The sequence below is a fragment of the Mirounga leonina genome, unplaced genomic scaffold, assembly GCF_011800145.1.
Source record: "Mirounga leonina isolate KUSES-001 unplaced genomic scaffold, KU_Mleo_1.0 Mir_92, whole genome shotgun sequence".
Taxonomy (NCBI): Eukaryota; Metazoa; Chordata; class Mammalia; order Carnivora; family Phocidae; genus Mirounga; species Mirounga leonina.
In genome coordinates, this window is record NW_023270852.1 from 10,909,241 (window position 1) to 10,935,940 (window position 26,700).

General features: G+C 39.9%; 3 protein-coding genes and 1 pseudogene across 3 annotated transcripts; 3 read left to right on the forward strand and 1 right to left on the reverse strand.

Moving 5' to 3' along the window:
• The first annotated feature begins 1,392 nt into the window (after positions 1 to 1,392).
• LOC118003984 (olfactory receptor 52H1-like) lies at positions 1,393 to 5,584 on the forward strand. The gene is given in 3 exon segments (XM_034995117.1): positions 1,393 to 2,171; positions 2,173 to 2,290; positions 5,435 to 5,584. Coding segments are annotated over 3 exon segments (1,047 nt in total).
• Positions 5,585 to 6,397: 813 nt separating this feature from the next.
• On the reverse strand, positions 6,398 to 15,975 carry LOC118003985 (annotated as a pseudogene).
• An 8,892-nt stretch (positions 15,976 to 24,867) lies between these two features.
• On the forward strand, positions 24,868 to 25,094 carry LOC118004235 (copper transport protein ATOX1-like). Its single transcript, XM_034995479.1, has one exon. The coding sequence runs from the start codon at positions 24,868 to 24,870 to the stop codon at positions 25,069 to 25,071; it is 204 nt and encodes a 67-aa protein (XP_034851370.1). The 3' UTR covers positions 25,072 to 25,094.
• Positions 25,095 to 25,761: 667 nt separating this feature from the next.
• LOC118004128 (olfactory receptor 52H1) lies at positions 25,762 to 26,700 on the forward strand. The gene is given in 3 exon segments (XM_034995307.1): positions 25,762 to 26,311; positions 26,314 to 26,563; positions 26,565 to 26,700. Coding segments are annotated over 3 exon segments (936 nt in total).

A 26,700-nucleotide genomic window follows, 5' to 3' on the forward strand; every position in this document is an offset into this window, starting at 1 on the left:
AAAATTTGTCCTCAAGAGGGGTTCCCAATCATTAACAGAAGATGCTCACACATCTAGAAAAGAGAATCCAAGAGAATAAGCAGGAAAATAATGTGAAATTCAATACAGTCATCTGATAGTTTGTTTGGTAAAATGATTAAGAACTTGATTTTACAAGCAGGAGAAGGGACTGCTTGGTTCAGGATTACTGGAGAAGGTGCCCTGGAGACATCTGTGTTGGTAAGGATCAAGAGCAATGAATAGAATTTACACATGTTGAGAGAAGACAAGATTACACTGATGGAAAAGGCAGCAATCGAAGCAATGAGATGTAGGAACGAGGTAGAAATCTATGGACGCCTTGTAGGGAAGAATGTGATACACATTCACATAGGTAGAACTAAAATATATAAGGAAACTACTGACTGCCAACAGGAGATAAAATATATTCTGTAGGTATAATGGGGGCAATGACAAGCTTTTAGACAAGGTTGCCAATGTCTTAATAATTTCATATTTTTAAGAGAGCAATCTGGCAGCATGAGATAAAGAACAAGACTCCCAAGATATTGGAAGAACTGGGATTTTTATTGTATGGCTCCAACTGGTGATTAATGACTTGAGTAGGTGAGGAAGTGGAAAAGTGGAGTAGGCAGATCAGACAAGGATTTTAAAGAGGATCAGAAGAGCTGGCAGATTAGATACAGGGACTGAAGGAGGAAGAAGAGCCTCAGTCAACCCTCAGATCACCATGCTCTGGTGGTGGAAGAATGATGTGATGACGAAGTGAGGTAGCTGGTCAGGAAGTTAACAGGTGGAAGAAATAATGAGTTTTGGAGAATTGTTGATGAGTTGACAGAAGAATATTTAGATGGAGATCTTCTTCCAGATATTAAGGAAGTGGAGCAAATAGGCAGTAGTAGATTGGTTTGCCAGATTCCTAATCATGTATTGGCAATGAAGAATGCATATTTGTTAACTCATACCTGGTCCCTGTTATTTCTTTGAATGGGCACCTCAGTGAAGATTTACTGAGATCTGTGCCAGGTAGGATACTTGACATTTACATCTTTGAGAAATCTCAGACTGAATTACTTGGTGAGGGCAAGATAATCTTGGAACTTTAGTTGACAACACAGGCCCAGCAATGATCACAGGTCATGGATCTGGTGGGACGTGGTCCCGATGTAGTAACAATGCTGTTATTGTTAATGTCTATAGATAGAGAATTATTGGTTTAATTCATGGTTTAATTCATATCTCTTGGCAGCCTTTGGTAAGTGTCTGCTGTAGTGTTTGTGATGTGATGGGAATGAAGGGATCTTAGTTCCGGAAAAGACTTAAAGGGAATTCATGGCCAGTAAGTTCCAGGAATAAAATACTATATTTTGTCCTTAAGGAATTACAATTACCATGATGGCCACATTGAATTTAACAAGTTTCGATCCAGGCTCCTTCATGTTGGTAGGGATCCCAGGGCTGGAGCAATTCTATATCTGGATTGGGATTCCTTTCTTTGTTATCTACCTGGTGGCCCTTGCAGGTAACAGCATCCTTCTTTACCTCATCACTGTGGACCATAGCCTCCATGAACCCATGTTCTTCTTTCTCTCTATGTTGGCCTCTGCAGACCTCATATTATGTACCACGTGTGTGCCCAAAACACTTGGCATATTCTGGTTGAAAGCTCAGAAAATCACTTTTCCTGGCTGCCTTACCCAGTTGTTCTTTCTTCACTTCAGCTTTTTTCTGGACTCAACCATCTTGTTGGGCATGGCATTTGATCGTTACATGGCCATTTGTTCTCCTTTGAGATACACAAGCGTTTTGACACCTAGGACAATTGTCAAGATCACGGTGGGCATTGTCGGTCAGAGCTTTAGTGTCATTCTGCCCGTTAGTTTCCTGGTGAAGCGTTTGCCCTTCTACAGGACACACATCATCCCTCACACATACTGTGAGCACATAGGTGTTGCCCAGCTCGCCTATGCTGACATCTCTGTCAACATCTGGTATGGTTTTGCTGTGTCTGTAATGACTATTATCTCAGACCTAATTCTCATTGGTATTCCCTATTCTCTCATCCTTCATGCTATTTTCCACCTTCCATCCAGAGATGCCCGACAGAAAGCCCTCAGCACCTGTGGTTCCCATGTCAGTGTCATTCTCATATTCTACACACCAGCCATGTTCTCATCACTGCAGCCACAGTATCTCCCTCACCTTTTATATCATGTTTGCCAACCTCTATGTGGCAACCCTTCCTGCACTCAATCCCATCATTTATGCTGTAAAAACCAAGCAGATCAGGGCGCCTGGGTGGCTCAGTCGGTTGGGCGACTGCCTTCGGCTCAGGTCATGATCCTGGAGTCGCTGGATCGAGTCCCACATCGGGCTCCCTGCTCAGTGGGGAGTCTGCTTCTCCCTCTGACCCTCCCTCCTCTCATGTACTCCCTCTCTCTCATTCTCTCTCTCTCAAATAAAAATAAATAAAATCTTTAAAAAAAAAAAAAAAAAAAAAAGCAGATCAGGGACAAGGTCATCCTCCTATTCTTTCCTAAATGGATTCAGTGTCCCAGGGCTGGGAACATAGAGAAAAAAATTGTGGGAAGTCAAGTAATCATATTGATTTAATAGAATTTCTTATATAAATCAGTAGTAGGAAGCCCTCCAATAATGGACTCAATTCCTATGACTCTCAAGACCTTAATTTTGTTGGGGAAAATCACTGATAGAATTAGAGGAAGAGAGGTAAGGATTTTTCAAGTCCCTAGAAAATGACAGACATCAGATAGAAGAATCCCAATTTTCTACAATCAAAAACTTAAACGCGGGGCGCCTGGGTGGCTCAGTCGTTAAGCGTCTGCCTTCGGCTCAGGTCATGATCCCAGGGTCCTGGGATCGAGTCCCACGTCGGGCTCCCTGCTCGAGGGGAGGCCTGCTTCTCCCTCTCCCACTCCCTCTGCTTGTGTTCCCTCTTTTGCTGTGTCTCTCTCTGTCAAATAAAAAAATAAAATCTTAAAAAAAAAACCAAACTTAAACGCAAAAAATGTTTACTCTTCCTTTGGTCCTTTTATCTTGTTTCAATGTCCTTCTTAAATAAATTTTAAAAAAGAAAGAAAAGAAAAAATAGTACTTTATTCATAGGCTTGTTTAGCACCCAGTAAGCTCATAAATTCAATAACCATCTGCATGCTGAAAATTCCCACATCCAAAGTTCTACTCCCAATTCTTTCTCTGTCCCACATAGCCGACTCTGTATTTGGTAACACCTCCTGGCCATCCCACTGAAACTCCACAATCAACATGAACTAAAATTCATTTATTCTCAATTATGTCCTCTGAATATCCTTTAAATTCATTCACATGTTTCATATTATAATATGATCACCACTCTGTGTGTGTGCGTGTGTGCATGTGTGTGTGTCCTGGATCTGTTCAGCAGCCTCATTTGGAATTTGCTCACTCTAAATTTTTCTCTCTTGCATCCATTTTTTTACTCAGAAACTAGAGTGGTTTTACTAAACCCCAATTAATTATGTCAATCCTCTACTTAAAAATCATTCAAGTTACCCATTTTGCCTGCAAGAAAACTCAAATGCCTTAACCTATCTTCAAAGCCTTTTACAGCATGGTTGGTGCTAACCAGTTGTTGCTTGATGTCCGCTGATCCATCTCTCCCCCTTGCTCTCACTTTGGCTCACATGCCCTTTATGCTACAATCACCCTGTACGTCTTATGCTTTTTCAAACTGTGTTCCCTTTCCTTCTGAACTTTCACACATGCTATTTCCTCTGGAATTTGAAGCTTAGCTTGCACTTGTTATTTGCTTTTTAAGTGAATAATGATAATCTATTCCTGATCTAGAACACTGTGTGTGTGCAGGAAAGGGAGTGAAAGGAAATATTTTTTCAATTCCCTTTTATTGTTCTAGTTCACACCCACCAGGTAACTGTAATTTTTTTAAAAATGGGAAATAATAAGTGTTGATGAGGATGTGAAGAACCTGAACCCTGATGCTTTGCTAGTAGGACTGTAAAATGGTGCAGCCTCTGTAGAATACAGATTGGCACTTTCTCAAAAGGTTAAATATAGCATTATTAAATGACCCAGTCCTCCTCCCAGGTATATATCAAAAAGAATTGAAAACAGATGTTTACACCAAAACTTATAAATAAATGTTATAGTAGCATTATTTATAATAGTCCCCCAAATAGAAACAACTCATATCAAATGCATATCAACTGATGAATGGATAAAACAAATATGTTCAATCTAAACAATGGAGTCTTTTTCAGCCATTTGAAAGAATAAAGTTCTCATACATAATATCACACGGATGAACCTTGAAAACACTATGCCAAGTGACAGAAGCCAGACACAGAAGGCTGATGTATTATATGATTCCATTATTGTCAAAAGTCCAGAATAGTCAAATCCATAGAGACAGAAAGTCAATCACTAGTGGCTAGGTGGCTGGGGGAAGGGGAAATAAAGAGTGATTGCTTGGTGAAGATGTGGTTTCCTTGTGGGGCAATGAAAATGTTCTGGAATTAGATATTGGGGATGATAGCACAACATTGTAAATGTACTAAAAGCCATTAAATTGAACACTATAAAATGGTTAAGATGGTGAATTTTTATGTTATGTGAATCTTACCTTAATCAAAAAGTTAAATAAAATGTTCAGTATCACATAAATAATATATGATGAGCATAAAGCTAATTAGTCTGTCTGATTTCAAAGTATTTGCTCTTACTCATTGTCCTAGCTCCCACGAAGGCAGGATTTCTCCAGCACAGAGATCTCACTCTTTCACATCTTTTCTGAGCTAAACCAAAGCATTTTAAATACTCATGTTATCATTTTTGTCCTGAATGCACACACAAAGTGTTCTAGATCAGGAATAGATTATCATTATTCACTTAAAAAGCAAATAACAACTGTGTGGTTTCCCATACCCGATTCTTACAAAGGCTATACAATGAAGGCTAGGTCAAATGTCCCGTGCATGCAAAATCAAAGAGTGAAGAAAAATGTATTTTCCCTGCTTGTAGAAGCCAGGGAGATTATTGTTCCTTCCCCCGACTCCCCCTTCCTTCAGGGAAAGTTTCTTTGGAGTCTGATGAGAAATAAATCTCTCCAGAGAAAAAATGAACACTTGTTTTCAGCAATAAACCCAGCCATGTCTTTGTCCTTCTGGAATTAGATGAATCTCTCTGGAGATTTCTCACTATCTTTAGTTATCTCACTATCATTGTAAATTAACTTCCCAAGACTTGCTCTTGGCCCAGGATGCCAAGATTTTGGCAAAAATTACTCAGAAAACCCAACTCAGGGAAAACACAAAAATATCTTCTCTATACCCCAAATATGCCAGGAGTCTGAGCAGACAGTTGAAAGGAAGTTCCATGGTTATGGAGGAAGGTAGAATTTCCTTGAAAATTCTTGTAGGGACTTCTGAAGGAAGTGCAAACCCAGCCCACACTGCCTGGAATAGGGGCGGTGCAGACCGAGTATCTATGGTCATCTCCAATCCCAAGTGGGCGGCACATGACTGATAGGAAAAAGCTGTGGGAGGACACCTTCCTGCAGCTAGATTAACCCTGGTGGGAAAAGAAAGGAGGCAGGAGATAGGACTTTGCTGTATACAAAGGACGGGGGGTTTTGCTTTGTTTTGTTCTTAACCTTTGACTATAAGGAGGGTGAAAGCTCATACCAGGGAGTATAATGAAATTAACGACAGTGACACAACACATTTGTACAGCATTTTATAATTTCTAAAGTGAACTTGAATACAATTTTTCTTGGATCCTCATACCACAATCCTGTGAGATGGATGTTAAGGAGTCTAAAAAGAGGGTTGCTCAAGTGCAAATTAGGAGGGTGGCACAGGACACGCAGCATCCAAGCAGTTTGTGTTTCCAAACACCTAATTGTCTTGTTTTTTTTTCTCCCAATTTACAACAGTAAATATCAGTTCATTTGTGCACTCATGAGATCTATTATCATCAAATATTCCCATTTGTGTTACAAGATTGTGAAGGTGTTCTGTGAATAAAGTGAGCTAGAAGGGAGAACCTCCGTATTTCCCTTATTTATGCACAATTTTGGTGTGAACTGTAATCTGTATTCAATATAGCTGTTGGGGAGGACACATAGAGATCTAAAAATCTAAATAGTACATGGAGAAGTGTTCTATAAATCTTATTTTTCTTTGGTAGAAATAGAAATATGTTGTTATTAAATACTGAAGAACCCTATAGACATTTAAAATAGTAACTTTATGCCTATAAATACATGGGTTTTCAAGAACGTATTTACCTTTGAAATAAGGGACACATACAATTTGGGTCATCTCTATTCAATGAAAAAAGACTAATTTCACAGCAAGTAGAGCCTATCCTAAATGACAACTTATCTGTCCTCTTTTCTAATAGGACCCTTTCTCCTCACCTCTAAAAAACCACAAGAGTCAGTTATCCTCAGCAACATTTCCTTTTCAAATAAAACACAAGGTCCACTCAGCCACCGAATCTGTTTGGTCTTTACTCCATAGATAATTGAGTTCATCATGGGGGGAACAAGAACATAGAGACTGGCTAACAGGATGTGGACATGTTTGGGGATTTTTTGACCAAAGCGCTGAGCAATGACAGTAAAAATCCCTGGAAGGTAGAACATGAGGATGACACAGATATGGGAACCACATGTGCTAAGGGATTTCATTCACGTATCGTGGGATGGCAACCTGAAGACTGCCCGGAGAATGAGCCCATAGGAGATGACTATTGTCACCATATCTAGCACAACACTGAGTAATGGCACAGAGATTCCATACCAAATGTTGATGGTGATATCAGCACAAGCCAGCTTTGCCAGCCCCAAGTGTTCACAAAATGTGTGGGCAATGATGTTTGTCCGGCAGAAGGCAGATGCTTCACTAGGAAGATAATGGGGAAAACAGTTGCAAAACTCCTGAGCACTACAGCACCCCCTATTTTGCTGATGACACCATGGCTAAGAATGGTGGTACACATCAGTGGGTAGCAGATGGCCACATAACGATCAAAAGTCATGGCCAAGAGAATGCCTGACTCCACTACAAAGGCAAAATGCATAAAGAAGAGATAGGTTACACAACCACCAGAAGAGATGTCCACATCATCAAACCAGAAGATGCTCAGGGCTTTGGGTACTGTGGATGTGGATAGCATCAGATCCCAAAAAGCCAACATGGAGAGGAAGAGGTACATGGGTTCATGAAGACTGCATTCCACTGCCACCACGAGGATCAGGATAACATTTCTTGACACAACCCCCAGGTACATCAGGCAGAAGGGGATGGAGATCCACACGTGCAGCTCCTTCAGGCCAGGGATGCCAATGAGGATAAACATATCATAATTGACAATGGAATCGTTGGGATGAATGACTCCTGAATTATGGTATGGAATTTTCACCACTTACTTGTAAGGAGAGAGAAAGTTTAAGAGCTAGACTGTCACAATCAACTAGCATGATCAAAGGACTCAGACATCTGCTACATAAAATCTCGGTTAGGAAATTCCCTCCTACTTAAAGGTGGTAAGTATGGACCTAAATGTGTGCAGTATTCTACAGTGAGGAGAAAGATTCCAAACATTCAAAGTGGGATCAAAGAATTTCACAAAGATGCTTCTGAGGAAAATCCTGAGGCTGGTACTGTTTTCTCACACAACGGTCATAAATTTAAAATGATAAGTAAATAGGAAATTTTAAAACCTGTAATAATAAATTGTACTCTCTGACTAAATATTTTAAGACAGGGAAGAAAATTATAAATTTTTGTAAAGCATATTAAAAACCAAATAAAAACAAAAGTTTTTTTTTTTTTTTAATTGAACTAGTTAAACAACAATCCTGTTATCTGGTACATATATTTACCTAATCAACTATTGATCTTTTGATCAACTAAACACCTATTAATCACCTACAATGAGTATAGAGATATCCACATGTGCATCAAAGGGAAAAGTTCAAAACCTATAAATTAGAAATCTCACATATCAAGGTATAGTTTATAGAACCATGGTGCCAATACAGGTGTTTTCTGTTTAATTATTATCCATTGATTATAGGTACCCTTTGTTTTGAAGTTTCAATAGTGAAAAATTTTAGTGAATTATGAACGGCCATCATCACAGGTGGGGATACAGCTGCTTGAGAATGGGTGGAGCTGGTTATAGAACACCTCACTCAGATTGAGACTCTATACACGAAAGTTTACTTAGATTATTCAAAAATATAGTTTCCCTATCTCAGAGTTTTCTTTATTAACACATCCCAACTTCATTATTTTTTTTCCAACTTCATTACTTTAAAGAAGCATAATCATAAATAAGTAACTTGAGGAAGTTAAAAATGTAAATCATAGATGTAATTGGATACTGATACAAACCACTTCTTATTTAAACTCCTTTAAAAATAGATTTCATAATTTCTTTCTTTGTTGGTTTTTAATTCCTTCAATGTTTATTTCATAGGGTGCAAGCACTGAGTTTGAATAAAATTAGCAAACAAGAAAATTCTACCCTTCAGGAAACATAATACAGTTGACTTTCCTCAAATCGCCCCTCCCAGAGATTTTTGTGAAACCCCCTACCTCGTGCTAAATGCGTGTCATCACTGAAAGGTAACATATAATGGATACTATACTCCTTAAAGAAAATCAAAATAAAATTTCCAACCCTGCCATCATTTTAAGGTTTGTTTGTTTGTTTGTTTGTTTTGAGAAGGGATAGGGTAGGGGCAGAGGCAGAAGGAGAGAGAGAATCTCAAGCAGACTCCATGCCCAGCGTGGAGGCAACATTGGGTTCGATCTCAGGACCCTGATATCATGACCTGAGCTGAAATCAAGAGTCAGAGGCTTAACCAAGTGAGCCACCCAGGCACCCCATCCTGCCATCATTTTAAATAGACTAAAATCTTCATTAAAAGAAAGTTAAGCCTTCATTGAAAAAAAACTTAATTTCCTTACTAACAGAAAAACCTTGTTATTCTGTGTCAGAAAAGATAACTTATATACAAAGATATCTTAATTCATTTTATTTTAAAAATAAATGACATTTGGGTGCCTGGGTGGCTCAGTTGGTTAAGCGACTGCCTTCGGCTCAGGTCATGATCCTGGAGTCCCTGGATGGAGTCCCGCATCGGGCTCCCTGCTCTGCAGGGAGTCTGCTTCTCCCTCTGACCCTCCCCCCTCTCATGTGCTCTCTCTCATTCTCTCTCAAATAAATAAATAAAATCTTTAAAAAAAAATAATAAATGACATTTAATAGTTGCCATTTTTTATTGAATTTTTAAAAAGGTTACAAAATGCCTATGCTTGGTGTCATTGTTGAACAAATCACTGGCACATAAATATTTGCATAGATAGGCTTTCTGATGGATAAAACATGGAAATAATTATTGTTATATCTGCATAGTAAACTAATAGGAGATTTTATTTTATTTTTGTTTTGTCTTGATAGTTTCTATTTTTCTATTATATGGAAAAATACGACACTATTTTACTATTGTCAAATATATGACAATAATTTGATGAAGTTGTTTTGTTGTTATTAAAGAGAGTGCCAAAAATGCAAGCTTTTATTAGAAGTTATTTGATTTATGTCTTCCACCTTTCAAGGAATTTACCCAATATCCCTTCTAATCTAACTCTGTTGGACTAGCTCCAGACAAAGGACCCATCTATAGTTGCTCTTTGACTGTTAAAGAAGATGTGGTATATATAATACAATGGAATATTATGCAGCCATCAAAAGGAATGGAATCTTGCCATTTGCAATGACGTGGATGGAACTGGAGGGTATTATGCTGAGCGAAATAAGTCAATCAGAGAAAGACATGTATCATATGACCTCACTGATATGAGGAATTCTTAATCTCAGGAAACAAACTGAGGGTTGCAGGAGTGGTGGGGGATGGGAGGGATGGGGTGGCTGGGTGATAGACATTGGGGAGGGTATGTGTTATGGTAAGTGCTGTGAATTGTGTAAGACTGTTGAATCACAGACTTGTACCTCTGAAACAAATAATACATTAAATGTTAAAAAAAAAAAAAAAGAAGAAGATAGCAGGAAGGGAAAAATGAAGGGGGTGGAAATCAGAGGGGGAGCCGAACCATGAGAGACTATGGACTCTGAGAAACAAACTGAGGGTTCTAGAGGGGAGGGGGGTGGGAGAATGGGTTAGCCTGGTGATGTGTATTAAGGAGGGCACGTACTGCATGGAGCACTGGGTGTTATATGCAAACAATGAATCATGGAATGCTACATCAAAAACTAATGATCTAATGTATGGTGATTAACATAACATAATAAAAAAATAAATAAAATAAACTGGGAGTCTGGTATTGACTACCATCAATTAAAATATTCATTGGTGCCATAAATTTGCATGGCAAAGAATAGGGAATTACATTTACCAACAAAAGAGGTGTGTATAAAACAATACACAATACATTTGTTTTTTACTTCATATTAAGATATTTTCCTAGTATTTAAGGTTAAAAACCAGAGCATTCTCCTTACTTATACAGAGATTAACTTGCTGGACAAAATGACATATCTGATGTGGTGTCTCATGCTTTTAACGTGGAAGAATCTGTGTGCATGAGCCCAGACTTCATAGACAGGCAACCAAGAACTCAAAGTCAGGATTTCACCACCCACAGAGGAAATGATTTGAGAAGGACCCATAGAATCCATGATTTCCTTGATCTATCAAGAGCTTCCTTTCCCCAGACCACCCATTCAGGCACAGTTCAGATCTGGAGTCCCAACTGGGTTAAAAGATCAGAACACTCTCTTGAAATAGACTCTATTAAGAGCCTTTAGGGGTGCCTGGGTAGCTCAATCGTTAAGCGTTTGCCTTCGGCTTAGGTTATGATTTCAGAGTCCTGGGATCAAACCCTGCATTGGGATTCCCTGCTCAGCGGGAAGCCTGCTTCTCCCTCTCCCACTCCCCCTGCTTGTGTTCCCTCTCTTGCTGTCTCTCTCTGTCAAATAAATAAATAAAATCTTAAAAAAAAAATAAGAACCTGTTTCAGAGCAGACATTTCTCTAAAGAAGACATACAAATGGCCAACAGATACATGAAAAAATGTTCAACATCATTCGGTATCAGGAAAACACAAATCAAAACCACAATGAGATACCACCTCACACCAGTCAGAATGGTTAAAATTAACAAGTGAGGAAATGACAGATGTTGGCAAGGAAGTGGAGAAAGAGGAATCCTCCTCCATTGTTGTTGGGAATGCAAGCTGGTGCAGCCACTCTGGAAAACAGTATGGAGTTCCTCAAAAATAGAGCTATCCTATGACCCACAAATTGCACTACTAGGTGTTTACCCCAAAGATACAAATGTAGAGATCTGAAGAGGCACATGCACCCCAATGTTTATAGCAGCAATGTCCACAATAGCCAAACTATGGAAAGAGCACAGATGTCCACTGACAGATGAATAGATAAAGAAAATGTGGTAAAAATATACAATGGAATACTACTCAGCTATCAAAAAATGAAATCTTGCCATTTGCAATGACATGGATGGAACTAGAGGGTATCATGCTAAGTGAAATAAGTCAATCAGAGAAAGACAATTATCATATGATTTCACTCATGTGGAATTTAAGATACAAAACAGAGGATCATAGAGGAAGGGAGGAAAAAATAAAACAAAATCAGAGAAGGAGAAAAACCATAAGAAACTCTTAAACATACAAAAAAACAGGGTTAGTGGAGGGGAGGGGATGGGGGATGGGGTAACTGGGTGATGGACATTAAGGAGGGCACATGATGTAATGAGCTCTGGGTGTTGTATGCAACTGATTAATCACTGAAATTTACGTCTAAAACTAATAATACACTATATGTTAATCAACGAATTTAAATTAAAAAAAAGAGTCTGTCTCATTCAGTGATGGACTACTAGTGTTCTCATCATGCGCTCTCCTGTGAGTAACCAACTAGAATGAGATCATCATAGCTGTAAAGTGTCGCTGTGGGAGGCTCAAAGAGCAAGGTACAGGAGTGGTCATTATTCTTGGAAAGAGCACAAGAAGGCTGAGCCTAGAGGTAGGGAGAAATTGCTGCAGGGAGAGGAGAGGGGAAATGCAGATCCAGAGAATGAAAGTCATGGGGAAGGATGGTCAAAAAAATACAATCTAAAAAAATTACATCTTTTTTTTTTTAAAGATTTTTATTTATTTATTTGTCAGAGAGAGAGAGAGCGAGCACAAGCAGGGGGAGCAGCAGAGGGAGATGGAGAAGCAGACTCCCCGCTGACTAGGAGCCGATGTGGGACTCGATCCGAGGACCCTGGGATCATGACCTGAGCCGAAGGCAGAGGCTTAACGACTGAGCCACCCAGGCGTCCCTAAAAAAATTACATCTTTTACCTCCTACTCATGTGGCCAGTCCACAGAAAAAGGAATGGCTTCTTGAAATGTAGCTGATTACAGTAACTGCTACATGTCTGTGTCTAAGTTCACTTGTTATCTGTGCAACCTAGCTCAGTCACCTGCATCCATTCCCTCAACAGAAGGGAGACTCCCACTGCACAGAAGGCAGAATGAGCCCAGGATCATTTATTGCTCCTGGAAAATCCCAAGGGAGTGATCTCTGGGACTTGGTGCCTCTCTTGTCTCCCCCTAAACTGCAGACAGGGACAAATGAGTCAAGAAAATACTTACCTCCTTTCTTGATGAACTGGCAATAATACTTTGATTGTCCGTGTACTGAACCCCATGGGGACACCTCAGGCACACAGTTTAAGGAGGCACTCCCTCTCAGGGTCTTAAGTGCTCACTTAAATCCCTGAGAGGGAGTGCCTCCTTAAATTTTGTAACCTGGGCACCTCCCTAGCTTCACTCTAGTCCCAGCTCTGGAGGGAACATTATTTAATTCATTCTTGTGTCTTCTCAGCCTGCCTCATTCCTCATCATCTCTGCCTGGGCTACAGTGAAATTAATTAATTTTGTTGACTCTAAAGCTTCATTCCAAGTGCATCTTCCCCATTCGCGCGGCAAGTCCTTATGACAGCCAGAGTGGACTTTCCAATATGTCAATTTTATTCTGTCTTACTCCCAAGTAAAACCTTCTATGAGCCCCTTCATCCTTTAGCCTTTAAAATAAGATCCAAGTTCCAAAGCATAAGGAACAAGTTCCTGCCCCCCCACCCCCAAACTCTTCTGATCTCCTGGTTCCCTCTAAGCCTCACCCACCTCCCAGATGTCCCTCCACTCTCACTGGGTTCTCATTTGCTTTTTCACATTTGAAACAATGTTCTCTCTGACTAGCATGTTTCTAATCCCATGGTTTGCCTATTTTTCCTTCAAACACAGCTCTAACATAAAATAACCATCCTTCCCTCTCCCCTAATTCAGTGCAGCACCCTCCTCTGGTTCCTCACAGCTCCTTGTGCCTTTTAAGATCTTAGATCTTGTCACTCTGTCCTGGAACTGCCTGCTTCCCCATGAATCTGTGATCTCCCTAGGACAGTAAAAAAATGCCTTGGCCATAGCTGCTTCCACAGCCTCTGTCACACAGTGACTAGAATAAAATAAAACATGTAAAAATGATTGTCATGTAACGTCCCAAACAATGTACAAAATGCCTTACATATAGCCTCGCAGATCAATCCTTAAAACTTGTGAGTTGGTAAGATGTCCAAGCCCACATGAGGACTGGAGCCTGGATGTTTAAATACATTTCTTAATTCAAACAAGAGGACTGCTGGAGTTAGTAAATTGCAGCCAGCAGTCAGTGTTTGGCCACAAACCTTATTCCCTCCTCTATGCTGTCCTGTAGACTACGCCAACAAACGGGGTTGGATGAATGCGTACAGAATGGGAAACTGGGCCAGGGAACGCGCCGCTAAGCTGAATGTCATCTTTCAGTATGGTTCCTAGAACAGGCTATTCACTTACCAAAAAAGGCTTCTATTGCCCATAACTTGTTATACTCCTATTCATTTTTTTTAAGTATATGAGCCCAAATGAAAATAAAATACTTGCTTCTAAGGAGCTTATATTCACATCTTCCTCCTTCTTGCCTAACGGTCTTTGCATATACTTTTCTCTGTTTCTGGAATGTTCTCCCTTTTTCTTTTAGTCTACTGGAGATAATGTAGTGTAACGTGAAGTAGGGTTCAGGAGCCAGACTATCTAAGGTAGAAAATTCTCCACTTAGCAGCTGAACAATTGGATAAACTTCCTATGTATCATTTTTCATATCTATAATATGGAAACAATAAGGGGATCTACCATAATGGGAGGGAGGAAGGGCCACATTTGATGTTTCTAAAGGGTTTGGTCCTATAATTGACACATAGCAAGAGCCCAATAAATATTATCTCTTTTATTAGCTTTTAGTTAAAATTGACATCCTCTTTAAAATATTTTTTCTCACAGAATCTTTTCTCACCTTCCCCAGCTCTGACCAAATATCTCTATTATTTACTTTTATAACATCTTATAGATTTTCATCACATTTATCAAACGTAGTGATTATTTTTACACACATAATCTGTTGATTATTTGAATAATATATTCTTCCTCAATGGACTGAATGCTCCATGAGGAGAGGCATTGCATCTGTTTTGTTTTTCACTGTGGTTCTGGTGCCTAGGAAAGTGCCTTGCTCCTAGCAGGTGCTCGGTATATCTGCATTGAATGATTGAATGTGTGCGTGCAGGAAGGAATGAGTGGTGGCCTGCCCACCAAGCCAGTTTCATTTCTGAGCACTTCAGAGAATGTACCCGAGTCTGCTAAGTGACACCCATGTCCCAGAATACGTCCTATCCCCCCACACCTCTAATCTGTTGCACATGCTGGTCTCTTGGCCTGACATGTCTTTTTTCTGTTGATCTTTAACCTTTTTTCATCTTGAGACTCATAGTAGGTTAACTTGTTCCTCAAGATCTTTTCTAGTTCCTAGGCTGTGGTATGATTCCTCCACTCAGTTTCCATGGACATCTGTGGGTTTCCTGGGACTCTTATTCTGTATTGAAATTTCATTTTACAAGCCTGTTGACCTTAGCAGGTTATGTTCTCTAGTGGAATACTGATATTTATTTCTGAATATCCAGGGTCTAGCATAATGCCTGGTTTCTGGGCCTGACATATTATTCTTGTCTTAATAAATGTTTGTCGTGTGAAAAAAGTGATCTTGAAATCCTTTGACAGATATCATGCCTGGTGCTTACTGTATTTCACAGGTGCAGGTGGCCTCCCCTGTTGAAATAATTTCAAAGGGGGTGATTTAAGTAGAATTATAGTGGATTATCTTTAAGTGGCCCAAGTGGCTAAGAACTGCAGTTACTTTGCCTTGACCTTCAGTTCCTTATCCATAGGTAGGACTATATAGGATAATCTGTGTTCCTTTTTCTATCAGCTATCTATGCTGTGTAACAAGTTACCCCAAAAATTAACTTAACAATAAACATTGATTATCTCAGGCTCTGTGTGTCAAGACTTCAGGACTGGCATACCTAGAAGGTTCTGTTTTGAGTCTCTTACTGGTTGCAGTTCACAAGTTATTGGGGTTGCAGGCATCTGAAAGCTTGGCAGGAGCTGGAGGAACTGGTTCCAAGATGATCACTAGGTAGTGCTGTTTGTTAGCGAAGAGGTTTCAGCTCCTCCCCACACAGGCTGTTTGAGTGTCCGCATGGCATGAAGGCTGGCTTCGCCCAGAGTGGGCAATTAAGGAGAGAGAGAGCAAAGAGGAATCCTCAATGCCTTTTATGGGCTAGTCTCAGAAAGCGTGCATCCACCAAATGCTGTTTTTTAGAGATGAATCACTGAGTCCAACTCATACTCAGTTGGAGGAGAATTAAGCCCTATCCCTTGAAGACAGGAGTATCATAAAATTTGTGAACATATTTTGAAAGCACCATACTTGTTTATATTGAAATCACCTGAATTCTTTATCTTTGTGATGTTTCGTCATCTCGCCGTGGGGGCCCCTATATCCACCAGGCTATCAGCATCAAAATGCCCTAGGCTGCACATATACATCACAATACCCATACTGTATCTGGCACCATTGATTCTACTCAGAATAACAACTGTTTCCCAAAATATGTTATATGAATAAATGAAAAATTTATGTAAAACATGGCAGACACTTCCCCAAAGACAAAAGTAAATCAAGGGCAGCAATTAGATGCCATAGTTCTTTATTTTCCTCCCTACTAATCATGCTTGTCATAGGACATAAATTTTCCTGAAAAAGGAACTGGGATGGGGTAGGTGTTTGAACTGAGAGAAGACTATGGAAATGTTACAGTAAAAAAGAGGTTTCAGGCACCCAGTCAGTTGAGGGTCCATCTCTTGATTCCGGCTCAGATCATGATCTCAGGGTCCTGGGATCAAGCCTTGCATCAGGCTCCAGTCTCAGTGGGAAGTATGCTTGAGGATTCTCTCCCTCTCTCTTTGCCTCTCCCCCTGCTCATGCTCTCTCTCTCTCAAATAAATAAATAAATCTTTAAAAAAAAGAGAGGTTTTCATGTAATGTACACTTCTGTAAAAATATTCTGTTTTAATCTGAGTTCGTGATATCACTGTAACTGATAAACTGTTTAAGATTCAGCAATGAGAACTATTTCTCTTCTATATTATGCTATAACTTCAGGAAGACAATGACCATAAACTGTGTGTGAAGAGGTGGGTAATAAGATTTGTGAATATACAGGTATACATTTCAGGCTTTTTCCAGATGCAATGTAAAATTATTTTCTAATTGATATTATTATTGGTAACTTTATAAAATGTTATAAAATAAATGTCATACAAATACATGCTAATAACATTGATTTTACTACTAGTAATTGAGAACATAGTTGAATGCCTACTTTGTGAACAACCATAGAAATCTAATGGCAAACATCAGGAATAAGGTCCTTATCATCCAGAAACTTGCCTTCTAGAAGCAGAAACAGAAAACTAAATGGATAATTGCAATATAATGTGATTAATGCTAAGGCAGGGGTAAAGTCAAGGGGGTATAAGGGGTAACTTTCCAAATAGGTGATTCTAGGTTTTAAGCTTAGTCAGACAGAAAAGGATAGGAAGGATATTCTAGAAAGAAGGAATACCATATGCATAGGGATGATGCTTGCAAAATTATAATGTGTATTTGGAACTCCAAATAGATTAGTCTGGAATTTAGGGTGTTTGGAGGACAAGTGACAGGAGGTGATACTGCAGAGGAAGTCAAGGGCCTGAAATCACTAGATATTGTATGTGTATATTTATTTACACAAAAGGCTTTATAAACTCTGCAAAAATGATGATCATATTTCTCTTTTAGGAAGATGATTATGGCTTGAGAGAAGAGGATGGATTGGTGGGAAGGAACTGAAATCTTCAGAAGAGTGAGGGTCCAATAGCAGAGGGATGACAAGGGACTAAAGAGTGGGGACAAAGGAGGAATGTGTTCTAAAAATATCCTCAAGTCTCAATTGCTGGGGCTGGCAAGCATGTGTGTAAGGAGTTTTACATGACAGTTCAAGTGTTTGATCAATAAGACTGATTCGCGATAGCAAAGGCATTCCCTTTCTAGGCTTGAATCAGAGAAGAACCTGTACCCCTCCTTTCATAGGTCTATTTGCATTTTCATACTAAAATCACCATTACGTAAAGTTACACAAATGATTATTTATGACATAAAGGCAACAACCCACAGAGACATGCAATTCCTCTCTCTCTGTCTCTGTCTCTGTCTCTCTCTCTCTCTCTCACACACACACACACACACACACACACACAGATTTCACTGCGGATGGCTTTAGCAGTGGTGGAGAGTGTACTTGCCATTTTGTAAGCCCCAGGGGACTGTGCCCACTCAGAATACTGCCTGTTCTAGAAGACAGGAGTCTGCAGGGACTCAGTCCACCCCAGCCTTGGGACCTCAGAGCCTCAGGAGCTAGACCCCTGGGAAGTGCTTCCTGTGCAGGCCACAGCCACTAATTGGGTTTGTGGTTGTGGTCTCTCAGGGGCCCACAAGTTTTGAGTGCCCTCTCTAAAGTCCAGGAAGAGAAATAAAAGGACTGGTTGCTTGAGGGTGCCATTTCTGTGTATCTTCGGTCCTCACCAAGGACCTAGGTTTGGTGAGTGTTGGGGAAACCAAGGGCAGAGCTCAGGATCCTGGGGCAGCTAACTGAAGGACAGACAGAGGACCCAAGAGGAGGGCAAGGACATGCTAAGAAAAGACAGGGGTGGGCTCAATCCAGTATTCCCCATGAAATAGAGTCTGCAGGCCCAGGGGCCAGATTTTAAACAGTCTCAGGGGTTGGCATGAGAATGGACAAATGGGGCAAATGGGAATGAACAGGACTGGAACTTTTCTTCAGGACACAATTCAACTGCCCAGACCACATGGTCTGAGAGCCTGGATCTGGAAGAGCAGACTCAAACTCTGTGTTTTCTGTGTGATTTGAAATTTTCTGTTACTGTGTGGGTTCCTGGCATTTGTGTATACTTACAAGTGTTTGTAATAATAATGACATTACATAATAGTCACTACCTACTGAGAGCTTAACACTGAGCTGAGGACTTTTCTCATGTAATGCCCACAAAAATTCTATGAGGAAACAGGCATTTTGGAGAGATCATATAACATGTTTGGTATAATGAAAAAACAGGCACTGATCAAATGCAAATCTGAATCTTGACTCTAAAATGCAGGTTCTTAAGAAGTAACAATAATGTGACTTTGTGTAAACTTTGCCTAAGATTTCCGTGTGTGTGTGTGTGTGTGTGTTTTATTTCACTCACTCATTTATTATTTTAGTCACTTATTAATTAAGCTGTACTTTAAGGGAATATAGAATAAGTAGAAGGGAAAATGGAGGTGGAGTAGGGAGAGATGTGGCAGAAAAAGGACACAGATCCCATATCAAACAGAGACTTGTGTGCAATGATTTAAACATTATTTATCTATTCAACAAACCTTAAGTGTTTATAGAAATTAAACTAGAATCAAAATATAAAACTATGACTATGAAAATGTCTTTATACTCAAGACGGGTAGAAGATAGGCAAATATAGACAATAAAATTATGTGTGCTTCCATAGGACATAAGTACATGGTTCTGTGGATATGAATAAGAGGACCTGGTCTTGGAGTTAAGAAAACGTTTTCTGGAAGAATTTTCACCTCAACCGAGACAAAGGGGGTGGGCAAAAGTAAACAGCTTTATTTCTCTGGATAAAACTTCTTGAGCAATGTTAATACAAATGTTTTGATAACCATGATCTTTTTATCTTAAGTGGAAATGCCTTTAGCACTTTCCTGGTTTGGCATATTATTGGCTGCCACTTTGCATGGGTTTATTTTCCTTTATTTATTTAGTAACAGATATCTAAAGATTTCAAATGTATTTTCAGAGAAAATGAGAATATTCTTCTTGTCTTGACTCAATAACAGCATTCAGTTCCGGAGATAGTCACTGAGCACTTTTTAAGTGCCACTATTGGGCAGATATTGAAAGCATTTTTGAAACAACAATAACAACAACAACAAAAGCAGGAAGAACAAAACTAACATGATCTTTGCCTTTATAGAGATTGCTGTCTAGCAGAGAAAATAAGCAGTAAACAGGTGGTGGCAAATACGATGAATTTCAGAAAAGAGGAAATACGATTTGGAAATAGAATTTTCTAACATAGATCAGAAAGACTGTTCCCGGGGGAGTAATATTTCAGCTGAATGAAAGGGGGCTTAGTTGAGACCTGAATGATAAGTAGAACCTAGCATTGCTTGGAGATAGGAAGAGGGATGGGGACACTTGTTCTAAAGTCAAGGAGGAAATATGTGCACAGTCTCAAGAGTCAGGAGACTTTGGCACTGAGGACCATGTGGTAGCTTACCTGTTTTTAGAACGGCACACTTTATCCATTTAGACTTTATTTATCTACAATGACGGTTGTTCAGAGAAGGGCAGCATCGAGGCCTGGCCCTCACGGCCTCGGGTACCACTTTGAATAACTTGCAGTATGATAGCTCACCTGCAGGGAGTCATAGTGGTCTCACTTCTCTTCATCACATGGCTTTCCAATATCTCTGGCCTCATTTCTGTTCATCTGCAGAGAAGAAGTGTGAGTCTCAGCAGATGCTTATGTCAAAATTTGAAGAAATAACTGAATACTATAGTTGGAACCCTGGAAATAAAGTAGAGGAATTTACCATATTTCTTATATGGAAATTGCTTTTAACACACACATTTTTAGAAAAAGCAGGACTTCTTTTTCTGGCAAACATTCCTGGAGTGTAACAGGAAGACTGAAGAGGTAACAAGACCAGAGTGTGGATACCTTGTTAGCTATGCTGAAGATTTTTAATTTTGATTCCAAAAGGATTAGATCAATATAATCAATTGCACATGGGGATTTAAAGAGAGAAAAGTGTAAATGCAATTCAGGTTTTTGCTTTGGCTCATTTAGTGGATGGTATTAGTTTTCTGTGAAATATTATACACAAGAGGGGACAGAGGGTTTCTGAAGAAATATGATGGGTCTTAATTTTAATTTTTGAAAATTAAACTTGAGTGCTATGAGATATCCATAAGAAGATATCCAGAAAGGAGTTGAATATATGTGTCTTGTAAGATGTAAAGGAGAGGTAAAGAATTGGGAGATGTCATGTATAGCTATTAATTGGGATCTTAGGAATTGATGATCTAGATCAGGAAAATTGTGAAGAGAATAGGGGGCATCAAGCAGAGCCTTGAAGAACCCCAGGACTTAAGATACATGGAATATCTTCTCTCTTTTTTTTTTTAACATATAATGTATTATTTGTTTCAGAGGTACAGGTTTGTGATTCAACAGTCTTAGAAAAATGAACGGGGGAGAATCAGAGGGGGAGATGAACCATGGGAGACGATGGACTCTGAGAAACAAACTGAGGGTTCTAGAGGGGAGGGGGTGGGTGGATGCGTTAACCTGGTGATGGGTATTAAAGAGGGCACGTTCTGCATGGAGCACTGGGTGTTATACACAAACAATGAATCATGGAACACTACATCTAAAACTAATGATGTAATGTATGGTGATTAACATAACATAATAAAATAAAATTTAAAAAAAGATACATAGAATAAGAAGAACAGGCAAAGGATGAGATGAGATGCCAGAAAGGTTGAAGAAAAACTAAAAGTGTTGTGATAAAACATTGACAGGATATTTCAAGATGGAGGGGATAGTGAATAGTGTCAGATGCTGCTGAGAAGTCCAGCAAGGGTGGGGCATGGACTTCATTGGTAATGTTAGCAAAAGCTGCTTTGGTGTAAAGTTGAGGACAGAAATGAGATTAGCCTGGGTTAAAGGATAAGCAGGACATGAGAAGCATGTACGTGGTGTAGACAACTACATATCTAATTTAGACTAGAAACTATTTGAGCCATTTTAATTGTTTAAATATTGAAGGAGTAAACTTTTTAAAAGGCTAGGTTGAAGACAAAGGCAAGAAAGAGAATAAATGATTATGAAAGATACCTGACAAGATTGGAAGATTTGAGAGAGAGGGATGGGTTTGTTTTTGGATCCAGATACAAAAGGGATTTTTTTCCCTTTTTTTCTAATTATACACACACACATACACACACACACAGAAGTGATAGCTGTCTCACATGATTTCACACACAATGCCTTTGAATTTCTGTGTGAAGTGAAATGAAAGATTATCTGTTGAGAGAAAAAGAGTTGGAGTTGGTGGATGTGCTTGGAGAAAAGCAGGAAAAAAAGTCATCCAGGGAGACTGAGCTGAACAAGATCATGTTGTTGGGTCATTCGGCAGTGTTGTGGGTGAAGTTTAAGGTTGATGATCGTGAAATTAAGGGAACATAAACATATCTAGTTAAGTGCCTTCCTGTCTTAATCTGAAGAATTTATTAGGGTGGTGAATCTAGGAGTTGAGTTTTGCATTCATACATGATGGGAGCAAAGGCGAGCAAAATATGTATGAGAGAGTTGTTGACATGATGAATCAGAATTTAATCTAGAAAAGAGGAATGAAAAGACACCAGGATAGTGAATGAAAGTAGCGAAAAAGTCAATGCCCTGAGGGCTCAGGGTTGTTGAAGAACACATTGGTAATCACTGAACTGCATAGCTGAGCAGATACGGTTAGCATGTGTAAATGTGTGATAATGAGGCCAGTGAATTCTAAGTAAAAGTTCTTCAAGATAGAATCCTAGAATTGGGTACCTGACCTTTCAGGAACAAAATGAAGCTATTCAAGATGATATTATACCTTGGGGGCACCTGAGTGGCTCAGTCGTTAAGCGTCTGCCTTCGGCTCAGGTCATGATCCCAGGGTCCTGGGATCGAGCCCCGCATCGGGCTCCCTGCTCCGCAGGAAGCCTGCTTCTCCCTCTGCCATTCCCCCTGCTTGTATTTCCTCTCTCACTGTGTCTCTCTCTGTCAAATAAATAAAATCTTAAAAAAAAAAAAAAAGGTGATATTATACCTTGAGGGAAAAGGTTGGGATAGGCGACTGACAAGGATGTTACACTTGCTGTGAAATGATTATCACAATATGCCTAGTTACACCTATCACCATGCATAGTTGGAATTTTTTTTTGTGGTAAGAATTTTGAAGATCTATTCTCTTGGCAAGTTTCAAATATATAATATATTATTATTAACCTGAGTCACCATACTGTACATTCCATCCCCAGGACTCATTTATTTTATAACTGGAATTTTGTGCATTTGACCACCTTTACCCATTTCACTAACACCCGCCTCCACCTCTGTTTATCACCAACCTGTTCTCGGTGTCTGAATTCCATGATTTCATGTTGTCGTTGCGTTTGCGGTTATAGATTAGACACACACAGCATTTGTCTGTAGGTTCATAAGGGATTTATCTGTGTTTTCTTCATGTGACTTAATTTTATATCTTCTGCTATATAGATATCATGTATGTGTCACGTGCCATATACCCTATGGAGAATTTTTTTTATTACATGACAGTTTATGTAAAGACTTACTTCTCACGCAGCCTGTGGCAGGTTACTTAACTTCTCTGTGCCTCCATTTCTGCATCTTTGAAATGTAGGCCACATTATTACCTGTCTCACAGGGTTTTTAAGAGGATTATAGAAGTGATTTCATGTAAAGAGTTTTAGACTTGCGTAGTGTACTGAAGGTTTCCAAAAATATTTGTTTTGTTAGAGAGGTTGCTTGTTTGCTTTTATCTTTTTTTTTTTTTTTAACTTTTTTATTCTTATGTTAATCCCCATACATTACAACATTAGTTTTAGATGAAATGTTCCATGATTCATTGTTTGTGCACAACACCCAGTGCTCCATGCAGAATGTGCCCTCCTCAATACCCACCACCAGGCTAACCCATCCTCCCACCCCCCTCCCCTCTAGAACCCTGTTTGTTTTTCAGAGTCCATCGTCTCTCATGGTTCGTCTACCTCTCCGATTTCCCCCGCTTCATTCTTCCCCTCCCGCTACCTTCTTCTTCTTCTTTTTTTTTTTCTTAACATATATTGCATTATTTGTTTCAGAGGTACAGATCTGAGATTCAACAGTCTTGCACAATTCACAGCGCTTACCAGAGCACATACCCTCCCCAGTGTCTATCACCCAGTCACCCCATCCCTCCCACCCCACCCCCCACTCCAACAACACTCAGTTTGTTTCCTGCGATTAAGAATTCCTCATATCAGTGAGATCATATGATACATGTCTTTCTCTGTTTGACTTATTTCACTCAACATAATACCCTCCAGTTCCATCCACGTCGTTGCAAATGGCAAGATCTCATTCCTTTTGATGGCTGCATAATATTCCATTGTATATATATACCACATCTTCTTTATCCATTCATCTGTCGATGGACATCTTGGCTCTTTCCACAGTTTGGCTATTGTGGACATTGCTTGTTTGCTTTTATCTTGACCTGAGATTTAGAATGTATCGATTCCATATTTTTTCCACTAGAGGTCCCTCAATTACTCTCTTCGAATACATGTCTTTGACAGTTTCTTTTCTTTTTTTTCTTTTTCCCCCCCTTTTTAAAGCCACATGTTTATGGTTTGGGGAAGAGGTACCACAGAAGTTTAAATCACACAATTTGGAGTCAGAAGTACCTGGATTTGGGTCTTACTGAACTTACCTTCTATGTTAGTCTCTATAATAGGGGTATAATAATCCTGCTTGTATCATAGTGCTATTGTGGGTAGTTTATTTTCATTCAAAATATTGTAAAGATTCTTTTTTCTTATTCTAGGAAACGATGATAAATGGGCTAAAGTTACAATAAATGTCAATCACAACATGCTTACATATAAGTTAACCCTCCTAAAATATTATTTTAAAATGTAATAATATCAGTACATATTTTTTTTTAAAGGACACTTGAACCAATTTCTTCATTCAGTACTAAGAGGGGGCTGGAGGCTGAGTTGCATATCCACTTCCATACTGTGCTCCATGGTGGGGCACCAAACATCAGTCTCAGAGAACATTCTGGTCTGCAAATCCCAGCTGCTATAGTGTAAGGGGTATCAGGAGAGTAACTGCAATCAGCATAGGGTTAGTGTGCTGGACACACTGCAGTTTGAGTGTTAGGTTTTCCATATTGACTTCCCTACCTCCCAGGCCCCTTCTCAGTGCTTGGCATCTAACAGTGTGTCTCCTGAGCAATCCCCTGGTGTGGCACTGAAGCATAATGGAGGATTAGCTGTGGACTGGAATGATCTTGGCTCTCTGCCTGTTATCCAAGATGAGATCTTGGGTAAGATTATGTCTCAGAGTTTCAGATTCTGTAAAAAAAAATATAGGGGGATAAAAATACATATCTCAGGCCATATCCACAGCCATGCTGAAGCATGAGTTCTCTGTGGACATGACCTGGGAAGGCTGCTCTAAAGCTGTGAGTAGAGCGCTCAACAAGCTGGGGAGAATTGAGTTTGACCTTGACCTGCCCATCAACTCCATCAACTCTGAGCACAGTACAAACACTCTGCTGGAGACCCTGGGGAAAACAGAAAAGGCTCATTCTTACCTGGGCCCCAAGAAATGAGGGCTTGGACTCCTGGTCCCAAAATGGACCAAGAGGGCAGGACGCTGATCCTCTCCTGCCTTCCAGATAGATGTGAGCCTGGCAGTCCCACTCAGTGATGGGAGTTCCTGCAGACACCCTCACTTGCTCTGCTCCTTCATAGCTTCCCTATAATAAATTAGAGCTGTTTTTGTTGGAAAGAAAATACATATCTCAGAAATCTGTTCTAAATGAGCTAATACTTTGTAAAGCTTGGACTACAATAGGAGTCATAATTGTTATCTCCTTATTTTTCCAATTGTGCCCCACTTTCTTAGTTTCTTTCTTTCTCTGCATGTGGTTAAATTGTTTTTCTCTATACTCAAGTCTATATAGAAACTAATTACTTTGACCCAGGGAACACTCAATCATTACATGGAAATAAAATAGTATGCAGGTTGAAGATTCCAGAGGAACTGAGTGATGAGTACCAGGAGTGTCATGTCTGGGGTATCTTTCTTTCTTTCTTCTTCTTTTTTTTTAATGGGGAATCACTCATCAAGGCATGAATATTGCCTTTACTAGGACTGGGAGGTTTTTCTTGGTAGATAGGAAAGAGGAGAACTAACCTGAAGGAGAGGGTGAAGGAAGAATTACCATACAATTTACTCAGGTTCATTATACACAATTTGTTTTTCAGATACAGAATCCATTCCTCAGACCACACTGACCATGTATAACCTGAGTAGCTATGACACAAGTGACTTTACCTTTTTGGGCATCCCTGGCCTTGAACAGTACCATGTCTGGATCAGCATCCCCTTCTGCATTATCTATCTCGTGGCCATTGTGGGCAACAGTATCCTTCTCTACCTCATTGCTGTGGAGAGGAGTCTTCATGCACCCATGTTCTTTTTCCTTTCCATACTAGCCATGACAGATCAGATATTGTCTACCACATGTGTCCCCAAAACCCTTGCCATCTTCTGGTTTGGTCCCCAGAAAATCAGTTTTCCTGGTTGCCTCACCCAGTTATTCTTTCTGCACTACAACTTTGCCCTGGACTCAGCTATACTCCTGGCCATGGCATTTGACCGCCACGTGGCTATCTGCTCCCCCCTGAGATACACCACTATTCTGACCCCCGAGACCATCATCAAGATTGCAGTGGGCATCTCCTTTCGAAGCTTCAGCATCATCCTGCCAGTTGTATTGCTGCTCATACGTCTCCCTTTCTGCAGGACACACATCATCCCTCACACATACTGTGAGCACATAGGTGTACCCGGCTCGCCTGTGCTGACATCTCTGTCAACATCTGGTATGGCTTTTGTGTTCCCATCATGACGGTCATCTCAGATGTGATTCTCATTGCTGTCTCCTACCCCCTCATCCTCTGTGCGGTCTCCCACCTCCCCTCCTGGGATGCCCGCCAGAAGGCCCTTGGCACCTGTGGTTCCCATGTCTGTGTCATTTTCATATTTTATACACCTGCCTTTTTCTCCATCCTTGCGTATCGCTTTGGACACAATGTCTCGCACTTTCCACATCATGTTTGCCAACTTCTACATTGTTATCCCACCTGCACTCAACCCCATTGTCTATGGAGTGAAGAGCAAGCAGATCAGAGGTAAGGTCATACTTTTATTTTCTACCAAGTGTTCAGAATAA